This window comes from Hyaena hyaena, unplaced genomic scaffold (genome assembly GCF_003009895.1).
Source record: "Hyaena hyaena isolate Hyena2069 unplaced genomic scaffold, ASM300989v1 scaffold_186, whole genome shotgun sequence".
NCBI lineage: Eukaryota > Metazoa > Chordata > Mammalia > Carnivora > Hyaenidae > Hyaena > Hyaena hyaena.
The window spans coordinates 127,785-143,655 of NW_024080818.1; the positions used below are offsets into that span (position 1 = coordinate 127,785).

The 15,871-nt window shown below is 38.1% G+C and overlaps 1 protein-coding gene across 1 annotated transcript in view; it reads right to left on the reverse strand.

Annotated features, from left to right (window-relative positions):
* Positions 1 to 15,871, reverse strand: part of MED12L (mediator complex subunit 12L) — a 324,782-nt gene that overhangs the window by 26,764 nt on the left and 282,147 nt on the right. The window contains exons 36-38 of the mRNA XM_039241007.1: positions 14,540 to 14,902; positions 11,374 to 11,530; positions 7,748 to 7,959 (exon numbers count right to left, since the gene is read on the reverse strand). Of these exons, the coding sequence (XP_039096938.1) occupies positions 7,748 to 7,959; positions 11,374 to 11,530; positions 14,540 to 14,902 (732 nt within the window). The remainder of the gene's footprint in view (positions 1 to 7,747; positions 7,960 to 11,373; positions 11,531 to 14,539; positions 14,903 to 15,871) is intronic.

Consider the following 15,871-nt stretch of genomic DNA (forward strand, 5'->3'; position numbering starts at 1 on the left):
GCATGCACAAGACCTATGCTCGAAAAAACATCTTCTCCGTACCGGAAAGAAAATAGAGATGATGCGTTCTGTTGAGAATTTCAGAATAGCCAGTGAGTGGGATGTGATGAGAAGGGCATGTTTCATAACCAAAGTTTTCATCATCTTGCACTGGCCTATGAATCAGCATGCCATGCGTTCCTCTGCTAATGATGTGAATTACCACAAAGGGAAGCAAGAGCTCAGGAAAAGATGGGTTCAAAACTGGAACTGAGATAGATGAAGGTGCACGAACTGGTCTATGTTCCCAAGCCCAGGTCATGAATGTCCATTGGTTTCTATACCGTACACAAAAATGATGAAAATCATGAGGCAATCAAGGGGAAAAACTGTCAGAAATAAATCCCACTAAATCAAACATGGTCGATGCATTCATGATTCTGTGTTACAGTCTCAAACATAAACCAAGTGAAGAACAGTGAAATGAAGACTATAATCTTTACCAGCTATAGAGGAATAACCCGCTTCTTACTTTGATGTTCAAAGAGTAATGCTACAAAAGTTTACTTAAAAAAAAAAAAAAAAAAAAAAAAGACAGAAAAAGGAATGACAGCAGGGGTGTTACCATTATGTTGTCAAAGTCTTCCAGAAGGGAGACAGCAGAGTTACAGAAGTCCTACAGAAAGGGGACAGCAAGAAAACGGCAGACAATACAGATAAGATTTTTTTAGCCTAGTGATGTGGGTAGCCACAATACATATGTAATAGTTCATTTTAAAACAATGATTCAGGGAGTCAAGACTTAAAAACCCAAGCCCTACAAAGGCTTTATTAATTCATACACCAAATGATAGCACTATAGACTGGACATAAATGGTAATATTCATACAATGGAAAGGCACAACCCAGAGGTTAAATGGAGACATAAACGAAGTAGAGGAGCTATCAGACAGACACCTGCTGTAACTAAAGGATGTTGGGATTCCAGTGTGAGCAAAAGGGGTGCCAAGAGTCCTTCCTAGCCTACACCCAGTAGGAGAGCTCAGAACACATGGGTCACATTAAACACACAAAACATTAAGTGAACAAGTCAGTGGGGTCATATATTATTGGAGGATGAATTCAGCTCGATTCTCTGTAACTGCAAAGGAAAACTGGGCATTATGTCAACCACACATTCAATCAACCAAAAGAGACAAGTATTTATAGGGCCACCAGTGTTTACAAACTAATAGGGAATCTGATTTAGAAAAATGTAACCAGATGCTTGGGGACACTCCTATTTCTCAGGAAAATAATTTACTTGTTTAACCATTTTTATAAACAGAGTCCAAGTGACATTCATCTAAGATGTAAAACATTTTCTGCCAACTGAGTTTTAGAGATAGAGATAAGGCAAAGGATTATCAGCCCTAAGAGGAAAAAGCATTTTATTATACTGAGGACTAAAATTTACAGGAAAAATTCTTCAAGCAAATATCTCTTCTCAGTATTTTAGATGTAGGTATATAATTTACTGTATCTGTAGATTTGTATTTGGATCCAGCAACTATTTTTCTGTTAGTCGTCCACTCTCACCATCCCGTAATCTTCTCTCCTCTCTCTTAAGAATCAAGCTGTGTACACTATTTTCTAAACGATAGAACCCAATCAAAATTTCAGCAAATAAAATGAACATCTTCCTCATCATTCAAATAAATGGAGAAATGACAGATATTAATAGGCAAAGCACCTACTTCCCTGGACATGGTCGGTTTCCATCCAAGAAAGAAAACAATAGGCTTCAGGACATGTTTACTAGTTCAGGAGTTTTCTCCGAAGTTCATTTTTGCCATTGAGATGTATTTAAATTACTTGCTCGAGGTGAATGCATTAAAGGTATTTGCTACAACTCACGACGCATTTCAATAAGGCTATTCTGCCTACCTTTAGCAAATAAGAATAAAAGTGTTGTGAAATGCACTCAAATTATATTATCAGGAAAATTACAGAAGGGAAATCTTGAGTAGTTAATACAATTTAAAGAAAAAAATGATGCCTAGGGACACCTGGGTGGCTCAGTCGGTTAAGCCGACTTGGGCTCAGGGCATGATCTCACGGTTTGTGAGTTTGAGCCCCATGATAGGCTCTGTGCTGACAGCTCAGAGCCTGGAGCCTGCTTCAGAATCTGTGTCTCCCTCTCTCTCTCTGCCCCTCTTCTGCTCATGCTCTGTCTCTCTCTCTCTCTCTCTCTCTCCCTCAAAAATAAACACTGGAAAAGAAATTTTTTTAAAGATGCCTAAATTCACAGGTAATTGGCAAATATAAATTAAAACATCATAATATGGTACTGTTTCACCAGCTCTGAATGAGAAAGTTACAATCTGACAACATCAAGGGTTTGGGGGAGATAAGAAGAAAGGAAAAAACTCATTTATAACTGACGAGAATCATCACCACTTTGGAAATCAAACCAGCATTTCCACTTTAAAGCACATAGCCTAATTCTCTCTATACGTGCAGAAAAAATGTAAAAAATGTAACATAATAGATAGTAATATAGCATTAACAGGAAGAAAAAATTGAAAATAAACTTAAATGATTGTCAAGAGAAGAATTGATAAATATTATGGTAATATCCATAATGGACTAGCATCAACCAAGACAAATGAGTTAAACTACATGTAACAAGTAAATATAATTCAAAATTGAACAAAATAAGAAGTTAGAAAACAATAATATATGTGTGAAACCATCATAATAAGTTTCAAATCTGAAAGTAACATGTTTATGCTGATGGTTACAAAAATATATAGAAACATAAAAATATTCATAAGAAAGAAAAACACTAAATTCATGATAGTGATTACCTCTTTATAGAAAAAAAGGGAAACAAGAGTACACCAGTTTTATTTTTATTTTCTTAGATGATATACAGCAAATAATCCCGGAATTTTTAGGATTATTCAGTCAAGCTAGGTAGTAAATCCATTTTCTTTTATGTTTGAAATGCACCACTAGAGAGTGAGGGAGGGAGAGAATAAAGGAAGGACTCAGAAATTCAAAGGTGATGCCACATCCCTAGGGTAGGAGATCAATTACCATACAAAGAGTGGCCATTCAACTTAAATGGATGTCATCAAGCCAAGAGGCATGTTTTGAGGATGTTACAAATTCACTTCTGCCAGAGAGGCTCTGACTCATTGTTCTTTAGGTAAGTTATCCAATTCCTTCATTTGGATACACAATAATGGCACCTACCCCGTGGTTAATACCCTAATGTCCTTACAAGTAACCACTAGTTATAGCTGGGCACATCATTTCTGTTCTGTCAGAAATATTCCTCTTCAGTGTCACCAATATCCATATGATTATCTGTAGCCTATAACCAATTGTGTTCTTCCAAATTTCTCAGCCACTTTAACCTACATATACTGACCCACTGTAGATTATTAAAGTGAGTTGGCTGGCATTGGGGAAATTAGGATAAAGCTATACCACAAATCAAGGCAAACAATTAAGTCCTTTTCATGCATCAAAACTTAAGGATTCCCTCCAAAAGCCCCTTGCCTACAAGACTGATACAGTGGGGGTGAGGAAGCAAGTTTCTCCTGTCAGAAGAAAAATATCGGATATAAGAAAAAGGTGACTGGAAAACAATTTAAGCAGCATTTTGCATTATTTTCACCGATATTCTAGATTTTGTGATGCTTCCCACTAGGATATGTAGAAAATATAACACAATGATATTTTTAACACTACAATTGGAACGATCCCCTCTACTGTTTGTATTACAAAATTTAGACAGTAAAAATATACCACTTTAAGGAAACAAAATGGCTACTTGGAAAACTAAACAACACTCCTTCTTACTGGCCTCTTCTATGGGCAGCCACTGAGAGCACCAGTCTTATGAAGGACACTGATATGATGATACAAGTAAAGCACTGGATGTGGTCTTAATTTTCTTTTCATCTATATTCAGGAAAATAAAGATCATCTTTATGGGATGGAATTTTCTTTGAAATAATACATCCATAAAATAATACCAATAAAACAGTAACACCAACTATGACAGCTAACATTTTTTGAGCACTTACTATGAGCCTGCCACTGTTGTAAAGGGCTGTTACATGTATTAAAACATTAATTTCACAAGAACTCTATAACAGAAATACTGTACCAGCTCCATTTTATAGATGAGGCACTGAGGCAGAGAGGTAACAAAATCAGTGCACCAAGTCCCTTTAAGATAAAGGACATCAAGTAAGGGATGGAGAGATCACTTTTCCTTTCCTGGATGAAAACTGTAACTAAAAAGAATGAACGCAAGTTTCCTTCCAACATATCTTTATGCACACTGATATGTACTAAAGCTGTAAGAAAGTACACTTGATTACAACTACTACATCGTGTAACGTGATTAAAAATACTTAATGATATCCATGCTACTTAGCATCTGTTTTCTAGGCACTATACCAATGTCTTACTAAGTTCTTTAGGAAATATAAGAGTGATCCTTAACAGAAAGTTCTATGACCAACTGAGGCTGATATTCAGTTTCTGCAGTGGACACAGAGTTACTTTATAATAATGGTCCTGTAGTTTTCATTGTGTACTATCTAAGGCTGGATGACTCCTATATACATCAACTTCTTTCCATTACAATGGGACGAGGCTAAGGGAACTCTGTAAGGTCTGAGACATATCCAGAATCGAGAAATTTATGCCCCAGCTAGGTTTTCAGAAGAACCATAGCAGAGATCACTGCTGTAAGCAGATTCTGAAAGCATTAGAAGGACGGCTACGAGAAGTTTGTGGATAAAAATCAGACTGCTAAGGATTAAGGCAACTAGGAATCTCTAGGCTTTCAGAAATAATTTCCCAAAACATGCATTCATTGGATAAGACTTCATAAATTTCTACCCTCTGCTCACTAGATGTAAAGATGATACAGTATAAGACCCAATGTCTAACCTTATCAGAAGAGGGGAGATTACCAGACACCTAGCCTATGGAGCAGTCACATCCAAGGCTTAGCAAAACTCTTCAGTCTTTAAAATAAGCATCTGGTAAAATTCCAAAATAATCAGCATTGAAGGTTAGGATCAATGGAAATTCTCCAATACGCTTGCTGCATTTAAGTTAATGGATTCCCAGAATTAGAGAATTGCAAAGGATAAGAAGAAAAATTATTTCTATTTCACAGGAGAAAAAGATATTACAAGTGCTTATGTAGCTAGAGAGAAACGCATTACGTGTAGGCATTTAACCTCAGAAAACGATCCTGGCCAAAATTACAATGAACATTTCTCCATAATTTCTTACCACATGAAGGGCATAGGTCAGTACTTATTAGAAAAACAACTGCATTCAGAACCATACATTAAAACAATTTATCAACATCACATATATTCCAAATCACTCTGCTCTTATTCTAGTTTTTTAAGGCTTACCACAGAATTTTTTTCTGCCACAATACCATATTTAGCTTGATTCCAGGTATATTAATAGTTTGTACATGAGAGGAAAGGAACTAACATTTCCTCAGAAACTCCTAGGTGCAGGCCCTTTGACAAATGCTACATCAAATCTCATTGACTCTGTGTAAGACCATTCAATGGACCAATTCACCACGTGTGTATGTCTCTTCCTTTAAAAAAACATATTATTTCCCTGGGTGCCTGGGTGGCTTAGTCGGTTAAGCATCCGACTTTCGCTTAGGTCATGATCTTGCGGTTCGTGGGTTCAAGCCCCGCGTCGGGCTCTGTGCTGACTGCCAGCTCAGAGCCTGGAGCCAATTTCAGAGTCTGTGTCTCCCTCTCTCTCTGACCCTCCCCTGCTCACTCTGTGTGTGTGTGTGTGTGTGTGTGTGTGTGTGTGTGTGTCTCTCTCTCTCTCTCCTAGAAATAAATAAAAATATTTAAAAAAAAAATTATTTCCTGTCAAATATCTAACACTTGAAGAATGGTAAAACAAAAAGGGTAACAAGAAGGGCTCCTGAGTGGCTTAGTCAGTTAAGTGTCCGACTTTGGCTCAGGTCATGATCTTATAATTTGTGGGTTTGAGCCCTACATCAGGTTCTGTGCTGACAGTGCAGAGCCTGCTTTGAATTCTCTGACTTCCTTTTTCTATGCCCCTACCTGACTCATGCTCACTTGTGCACATGCTCTCTCTCTCTCAAAATAAACATTAAAAAAAGTAGACATGAAAAATAAACTTTTGGGTGGTATGTTTTCTAAATTAAAAGGGAGTTGGATTCATGCTCTGGGGATGGTTACTGAACGTACAGAAAGTTTTTGTATAATCTTGACAAGGATTTGAAACAGTGGTTCAATTATTTTTGTTCATCCCCAAGAATAGCTAAAATTCCACTGAGGTTATTAATGGCTCACATTTTAAAACTGCCTCATATTTAAGCAAAATAAGTATTTCTTGGTATCAAATCCTCATCATTTCTGTGTCAGAAGCAACTTAGGCCCATCTTACCTGACACTCAGGGAGTCTGAGCAATTGCTAGAGGTCAGAGAGAAACAAGTGTGCAGTGATTGTGCTTTGCATTCCTGTACCATTGAACTAATTTCCTCTGTTCTGTCCTTCTTACAATATACATAAAAAAAAAAAAAAAACACACACACACACCCATTTTTAAGAATGTAGAACTAACCATCCCACCCTCAAACCCCCAAATTGCTAAGTGGATGGACTGAATGCAAAAATGTCATAAGTTATATAATGGAGATATGCCTAGAAAGTTATCCAAAATATAAAGAAAATTTGTAACAGCATTAAAATTTCTTGCTAATCTGAAAGTTTAAAGGTTTCTCTTAAAGCAGGATACACATGTAGATAGGCTACTTCCTTTGAGGTTCAAAAAAGTACCTAAATCACAGTATCATGGGATGTTGTAGGATCTAAGATAACTGATACATGTATAGTGCTTAGAAATGTTTTGGCAAATAGTAAGTGCTCTATTGGTGTTAGCTGCTAATATCATCGAAATAGTGTTTTTTTAAGAAAAATTATAAAGTACAAAAAGCATATCAAAACTGGATTTAAAAAAGAAAGTCCCAATCTCACCTCCTTCTTTTCTATTTTATTTATTTATACAGACGTGGAGCTTCATGAGCCTATACTAAGCTGTATGTGATTCCCACCACTGTCTTGTTGAACAATCACTGTCATCTCAAAAGTTAAAGAAAATTGAGTTAGAAGGCATAAAAACAGCAATACTATAAATCAAGAATGAAACTGAAGGTATCCATATACTATTATTTGCACTATAGTCTGTCTCTGCTATAGATCTTACTATTAAGTACATACTAATACTAGAATCTATGCAGGGCACCATAGAGAGAAACCTACGAACCATCAGGACTTTAGAGATACAACCTCAGAGCAATAAATCTGCTAAAAATACATGAAAGTAGAGCTGAAGGAGTACAGAATATGGTGCTAATTAGAGGGAATGAGCACTGAGTGAGGGTCACTACAAGGATGAAAGACTGGCTGCTCCTAAGCGACTAGACAGTCATTAGCTCTGGATTTTGTATGCTCTTCTAAGGCATACTTTTAATGAATCTAAGATACTTCAAATTCTTATCTGATCAGTGATACTGTAAACTACAGGGGAGGAAAGTGTTTATAAACCTGAAGGAGAGTTAAACCTGCGCTCAAATGAGATCTCAGGGATACACAGGTGGGAAGAATACGCCACATACCCCACACTCATCCCGGCCGAGAGGCGCTAACAAAACACGGAGGACTCCATTGGCGGATCTGGACAAACCTGTTGGAAAGGTCGAGCCTGGGCTTGCCTGAGAAGCCGCTGCTGCTGCTGTTGCTGCAGAAGCTTCATCTGGATCAGCTGCTGCTGTGACGTGATGGCGTGCAGGGGTGGCGGCTGCATCATGGCACCTGAACGCCGCTGCAGCATGTTGGACAGAGCTTGTTTGGTATTGGTTGGGACGAAGGAGCCCGTGGGGTCCAACCTGGAGCCACCTACCAAAGCAACCAGACAGAAGGGCTTTCTGTGCATGTTAATACATCTCTTCCTTCTTTTATCGAAACACAAGTACCTTACCTTCTGAGCCTCACTTGGTGAGCAAATGGAAAATAAGGCCCACCTCACCCCATATAAATGTTAAAAGTCTGTGGAGAACTGCACAATTTCCAAATGATGGGGAGAGTGATGTTGCAGTGAATTATACTATTTCAGTGACTTCACAGAGGCCCCACATCAGGTGATAAAATGAAATGCCTTAAACAGACTCAAGGGCATAATTGTGGAATCATGTGGATTTCAAACTATGCAAGGCCTTAAGGACCACATTACCTGCATAAAATGTACCGCCTTCACGGTATACTGTGCCGGGTGTCCTAAGTCAATCATAGAAACTCTTCTGTAATTTTAAATCAATCTGAAGCTCATGGTATTTAAGTTTCGTGACCATAGCAAAATGAAAATGCCCCTCTTTTAGTAGAGAGGCAAAAAATACTTTGAAAACTTGAAAGGCTTGGAAACTTCAAATACCATGACTCAAAAAACAAAACACATCTTTTCTGAAGGCTAGAAATCAAACAAGAAATGTTGTTTATAGTGATCCTTGAGAAACCAAAGGAAATCCTTAACATATTTAAGGATTTATGTAATTTGTCAAATGCCTTTAAGAGTTTTTATCTTTTTTTTTTTTTTTGTGCAAGCTGTATGGTGAGAAAAACATTTTAAAGCTATTCACTTGAAAAACTCACATTCTTTTAAAGACACAGACCCATGACCAGCAATATGATTTATGAAGTCATTCAGGAACATTTGAAGAACATTTGGAAAAAAGAGGAAAGTCAACTTAAGTAATATATCGCAAGGTAAGTTTTACTGAAGCAAGAACTGGAACTATACTAATACATAAAAACTTAATGAGCATATTTTGTAGATAAAGGAAATTCTTTCTAAGGATCAGACTACTTTGTTTTAATTTTCCTAACTTTTCTGTAATTTTGTACCTTTGAGCCAACTAAAGAAATAAAGTAAGTATCCCTGAAGCCCTCTGCACATTCCGAATTATTTTCCTCACCTTTCTCTCACCAACTACTATTCTGAATACGGTGCTTAATATTCCCAAACATTTCCTTATAACTGTACCATACTGGCGTGTATACATGACAAAGAGAAATTGTAGAAGGTTGGGTGGGTGTGTTTCTACATGGGTATACTGAGGGGGCATATTTCTTTGTATTTTAACTATATATTAATGAAAGCATACTGTACATATTCTTTAGTAACTTCATAGGATGCCTATTTAAAAAAAACAATTCACACATATAAAATCCCTATGTATCTTTACTTAATATTTTTTCTTACACATCCTTAAAACTTATCTAATACCTAAATGTCCTTAACTTATAAACACTTTTCATAGTATTCTAGGGAAAAAGAGTATATGTCATAATAAAATATTTAGCCTTTAATTCACACAGCCCTGGTGTGTGTAAAAATGCTACAAATTCACAACCTTAGAACTGAAAAAATAAACTCAAAGAAGAGAATGTGCATTATTATCCACATTTATTTTTGTCTAGTTTGCTCTTTCCGGTTTACCTTCATTTGCTCAACAACCAATTTTTAAGAGCTCACTAAAAGCCAGAGGCCACTCTAAGTTCTGAGCAGACTATAGTATAATATAAAAAAAAGGCCTGCCCTACCAGAGTTTACATTCTGAAAAAAGGCAGATAATAAACCAGTAAGTAAGTAAAATATAGAGTATATAACCAAATGCTAATGCTATGGAGAAATAAAAAGGAGAATAGACTTCTTCAGGGAAGGGGTGTGGCTTACCACTTAAAACACAGTGGTCAGTGGAAGCCCACTGAGAAAATGGTATCTGACCAAACCCAAAAGAGGAAGGCAGTGAGCCATGTAAAATATTTAAGGACGAGGACTCCAGACACAAGGGCCAGCAGGCACAAAAGCCCTAAGGTAAGAATAAAAAATAACATCTTTTACTGAGCATGTTTGATGGGTTAGGCCACCTTCTATGTACTACATTTTCAAACATTTACTTTAGAGGCGCCTGGGTGATTCTGTTGGTAAAAAGTCCAACTTCGGCTCAGGACAAGATCTGACTGGTTTGTGGGTTCGAGCCCCACTTTAGGCTCGGTGCAAACAGCTCAGAGCCTGGAGCCTGCTTCAGATCCTGTGTGTGTGTCTCTCTGTGCCCCTCCCCCACTCATATTATGTCTCTCTCAAAACTAAGCATTAAAAAAATTTTTTAAGTTCTACACACACACACGTACACATGTATGTATATGATATAAACCTTATTTCATCAAAGAAGAATGAACATTCTTATCCATTTTCTTTATTATATATTACCATCCAAAACAGAGTCTAGAACATTATAAAGTTCAGTACATTTTGTTGAATAAATAATGGAATCCCTTACCCATATCGATTTTACAGATAATCAAGCTGAGGCACAGAAAAATTAAAACCCAGTCAACATTATACAGTAGGAGAGTGGTAGAACCAGACTTGAACCTAGAACTGTAACTTCCAGGGCAGCCCTCTTACAATTAAATTTAGAAGACAAAATATGGATTCTCCTCAGTGAGGCAAGAATCAAAAAATGTCTTTCTAAGGTCTCAAATGTCATACTTAAATTACAGTAAAAATCATAACATGCAGAGTAATTTCTGAAAGTAAGATCTATTTTGATGAAACAAGCGAACTTCCATTTAGAAAGAAAATTAAATTCATTTCTAAGACATTTTTTATTTAGGACTTGTTGATTTCATATATAAAATATACCTGGGCTTGAGTTAAAGCAATACTAAAATCAGAGACATTTACTACAGTAGTTTTCCTTGTTTGATAACTCAATCTACTTGCTGAACCAAATTTCTGAGGTCCTTCATAGTATAAAAAACTTACAATTCATAACATGAAAAAATAAAGATACCCATATTGTCTAGTTATTTAAAACGCTAATAATTTTATCTCATAAAAAAAATACACAAATTTTACAACACAGAACTCTTGTCAACTTTTTATCTGATATTGTACACTTTCATCTGTGGCCAATCTCCTTCTAACACTGAATGAAATTTCCAAACTCAGTACAGCAACTAGTAACTAAAACTTTATTTTAACACTTGAACACCCCAAATTGGCCACATATTGGATTACTACATATGCTCAGGTGCTGTTTGATTCTTACAATTAGAATATATTCATCTATGAGACAATCAAAAATATATTAAAAGACACATTAAAAAAACCACCTTATGTACAGAAGAAAAACCACTGAGTGGAGAGGATCACAGAAACGTCAACTGAGTACTCAGTTACTGCATTTTCTAAGTTTTACAGAGATTTCAGGATAAACCCCAAGCTACTTCACATCTCTCTTCACATACCTGGAGTAAGAGACTGGTTCTGAAGGAAAAAACCCGGCTGCTGGGGCTGACCCATGAGGTTGTAGCCCCATAAGGTGGACTGTGGATGGTGCATCATCTGGGAGGAAATGGGTGAGTAGTTAGGAGGCACTCGGTATATGTTGCTCTGTGGATACTCCTTCAAAATAAAGTGAAAAAAATTAGTAACAATAGTAATAATGTTATTTAACTCCACAGACTATACAGATAATTGATGCAAATTCCTCCTATCACATTACTTGATCTAGCTCCTGTCCCAGAAGATGAGGCTGTTTTTTATAGAGGGGAAGATGGAAGGCAAGAGTGTCAACATATTCTTTTGCAGAACACTCATTTGGGTAAAAACTTTTGACTGAAAAAGTACTTGGCTTCACCCTTTCAAACCCCACAGGGTGGCCTGAGCAGAGGTCTATCTCTGGAAGTACACCTTTGACATGTTAAACTTCCTGGCATCCCAGCAGCTGTTGCTCCCACACGGAGACCACCTGCGATGAGGAAGAGGATGAGGTGCAGTTCAGATCAAGCGGACATGCCACCAGCCTGGAGCTGCCTATGGCCATGCACTTTCACCACCTCAAGAAGATACCCAAAGACTCTGTGGGTGTCTGCAGATATGCATTCGATGGGCAGGGCCTATTATACAAGCAACACTTCGATGCAGATGCAGGCGGGATGGTCACTGAGTACTCTTGCATTGTCATTCGCTCTGGGCTGATAAGCAGCAGTTCTATGATGCGAAGGGTATTAGATGCCACATGTTCCCTCTGGATGACACGGACATGGTGGATGCCACAATGCCTGGCAATGCTGCTGCTTCATCAACAACTTATGTGAGCCCAAGTGCTTCTCTCAAGTCATCCATGTGGAAGGCCAGAAGCACATCATCACCTCTGCCCTGCGCTGCATTCTTTGTGCTGAGGAACTCACCAATGGCTACACATTCCTCACTGTGAACGCCGGCAACAAAGCACTGAGACAATGGCACCAAGCACTTCTGTCGGTTCCTTAACTAAAGCCCCATGGCTGCCCACCAAACCTCCTGCTGCCATCTTGACCCTCCTCTGGGGTTCCCTAGTGCCCTGCAAAACATGTCACCTACACCCTTATGTTCAGAGTGGGTGCAGGTGTGCAGACGGCAAATGCCCTGCCACTACCCCTCCAGCCGACCCAGTAATCACCCCCTTCCTGCCCTGGGGACCTAGGATGTAGATACTGTACAAAGTTTTCTAAATGCCTTTTTTTCTATGCACTTTTTTATTTAAGAGGGTAGGAACCCCCCAAAATAAAGTTTGTCAATGTTTGGGGCAAAAAATATACTTGGCTTCGGTGGGGGAAAGATGGAAAAGCATCAGTTCTGAAGTTTTTAAAATACTAGGGGCACCTGGGTGGCTCAGTCAGTTAAGCGTCCAACTCCGGCTCAGGTCATGATCTTATGGTTCATGGGTTCGAACCCTGTGTAGGGCTTTGTGCTGACAGCTCAGAGCCTGGAGGCTGCTTCAGATTCTGTGTCTCCCTCTCTCTCTCTGCCCCTCCCCTACTCACGACCTGTCACCCTCTCTCTCGAAAATAAACATTACAAAATTTTTTTAAGTACTAAAAGTACATCAATGTTGACCACTGCCCACATGTTAAAGAGCAACTTGAGATCATCCCAGATCATTTCATCTTATGTCATCTTAGGAATCCTTCCTGATAGGCTGCGTCTGGATGAGAATGAGGCAATAATGATGCACAATACTCAGGACTAGTCCCTGGCCTATCTTATTTCCATTTTTCAAGGCAGCACCCAAATAAAGTAGACTCTCTGCTATCTGCCTGCATCCCACTTCCTGTGCTGGGCTTTGTCTTCCTTATGAGACATGCAAAGTTTCTAAGGATCACACCCAAATGTCCCAATTACCACCCCCTCTTCTTTTTGTCTAGCCCTAAAGGATAAAAGAAAAACAAAACCTCAGATCCATGAAATACAACCCACTAGAAAGGGGCCATTTCAAAAGTAGTAGGAAGGAGGCACTGTAACAGGGCTCACTTGGGGAATGAGAGGAGTTTTCAGGCTTTTGTAACTGAAAATAACAGAAACCTATCCATGTGGACTAAGAGCTTAGGAGAGTCCAAATTTTGGGAGTGGCAATCCGGACCTTATTAAGCATCTCTTCAAGACAAAGGAATACTGGTAGGAAGGCTGTATGAGAAGAAGGCACTACCATTCAATGGTATCCAAAAGCGATGGTCATCTTTTCTAGAAAAATATTACTCACCAAGCTATCAGCTAGGAAAAGATATGTTGTGGCTCTGACATAGGTAAATGATAATTATTAGACATGACGTCTGCACAATAAATTGTGAATATTTTTTCCACTGTACAACAAGAATACCCTTGCATTACATAGAAAAATGTTTTAAATTCTCTCTCAAGTATTTTCCAGGTGAAATAAAAGTAAAGATATCTTACACTTTCATTTTCTAAATGCTATAAAATTATTCCCAAATCCCATCTCACAGATTTCTGTTGTTTTCAAGAAAATGTTGGTACAGGTACTGCAGGCTAATAGGAAAACAAGGAATGGGACATTTTAAAATTGTGTTCATCTTTCATCAAGTCTGAAAGTCTGTAATAGAAGTAAAATATACAGGAAGATAAGATGGAATAGTAAAATATGCAAACTCAGAAACACCCTACTGGATGTATTATTAGATGGAATGTTAGCTAGGGAAATGCAAATAGTTTTCCATATTAATCTACTACTGCTATCAACTGCTCAAAATACGATAAATATTTTAGACACGTTTTATAATAAAAATATGTGAGATGATGAGCTTTGAGGGGGGTCTAAAAAATTCAAGTTTCAAATGTGAGAAATATTAGTTAAAATATTTAACTGAAATATTAGTTAAATACTATTCACAACGGAAGCCTAAAATTAAAGCAATGAAAAGTAGAGAAAGAAAAAATCAAAAGCTATAATCCTGTCTACTGTAACAGGTCACTATTCATGTGACATTCTAATAATTAAAACAGAGCTTTGTGAGGATTACAACTATGAAAAGAGGCTAATAATGCTCTTGTTGATGGTTCCAGGAAAAGAATCTGGACACTATTAAATCTCCCACTAGATGCCCCAAAGACCTCCCTACTTCTCATACTCACATCAACTCTTGAGCTTGACTTCGTCTTGCGCTTCCTTCCTTTTGTTTTCTTCTCTTCATCTGTTGCAGTTTTTCCCTGATCTGACAGCTCAGCTGATTTCCGCTCTGGTTCCTGAGAGATGGGAGATGTGGGCTCTTCCTCTTCCTCCTCGGGAGGCAAGGGCAGCGGCTCGAGGTAGTAACTTCGGGGCTTGGGCATGGGGTGTGTGTGATACAATAGCAGGTGATGCTGCTCCTCGTACTTGATCACCTTTCGGTCTACTCGGACAGTCCCGAACCAGGCCCAGGACAGAGGAGCTGGGTTCTTCTGACCCTCAAACAAATCCCATGGGGACACCTTCTGCTTTGTAGACACCTGAAGACCCTGCGGCAAAATAATGCTCAATGATCACACGTTCAGAAATACAGCCCAAGCTTGCTTAGGACATGGATACAGAGAATATTCTGGCTTGCTGTGTGCCTTAGAGAACCCTAGCATAAGGCACACGGGTAAACACATTGATTCAGGGTTACACAGCTACATCACTAGAAAGCTGCAGCTAGAATTCAGACCTTTAAGTGCAGTTCCATGGTTCTTTATACCACATGATGCTCTGTTAAGGTTGCAATACCACACAGTTGGGTACATATTACTGTAAACTGGTATTCTGGGGGGCACCTCGGAGCTCAGTCAATTGGGCATCTGACTTGATTTCAGCTCCCAGTTCATGCATTCAGGTCCCATGTTGGGCTCTGTAGTATTGGTGTAGAGACTTTTGGGATTCTTTCTCCATCTCTCCTCTCTCTGCCCCTCCCTCACTCACATAGGCATGCTCTCTCTCTCTCTCAAAAACAAACTTAATATAAATAAAAAATGAATGAATGAATAAATAAATAAATTAATTAAATGGTGATTTTCATTTAGTATTTTTTCCTGCTGTTGTTTTTCAGGAAAAAATATTTTCTAAAAAATGCTGCAATATTGATTTCACTGTATTGAATTATAATCAATTACAACCTTTTGCAATTTATTTTGTTGTTTTAAGATATAATGAAAGTTCAGAGTCAAGTTATTGTCAATCTCTACTTGAGCTCAAATTCACATCAATCCAAGCATGTATGGACTTGATTCAATACAGAAATGTTTCATGTACTTAACAAGCCAGTTTCTGAATAGTTAAGGAATATTAGTTATTCCAGAGGTAACTGGTGACAACAGGTACAAATAAAGTCCTTCGATTCAAGATTATGCCTAATGAGTTTACGAGAGGAAATGTCACAGTGCTTCTGAAAATAAAGGTTTCTTATTTTTAACATTAATTGGTGAGATCTCTTGTATTTTCCCTGGCATGCC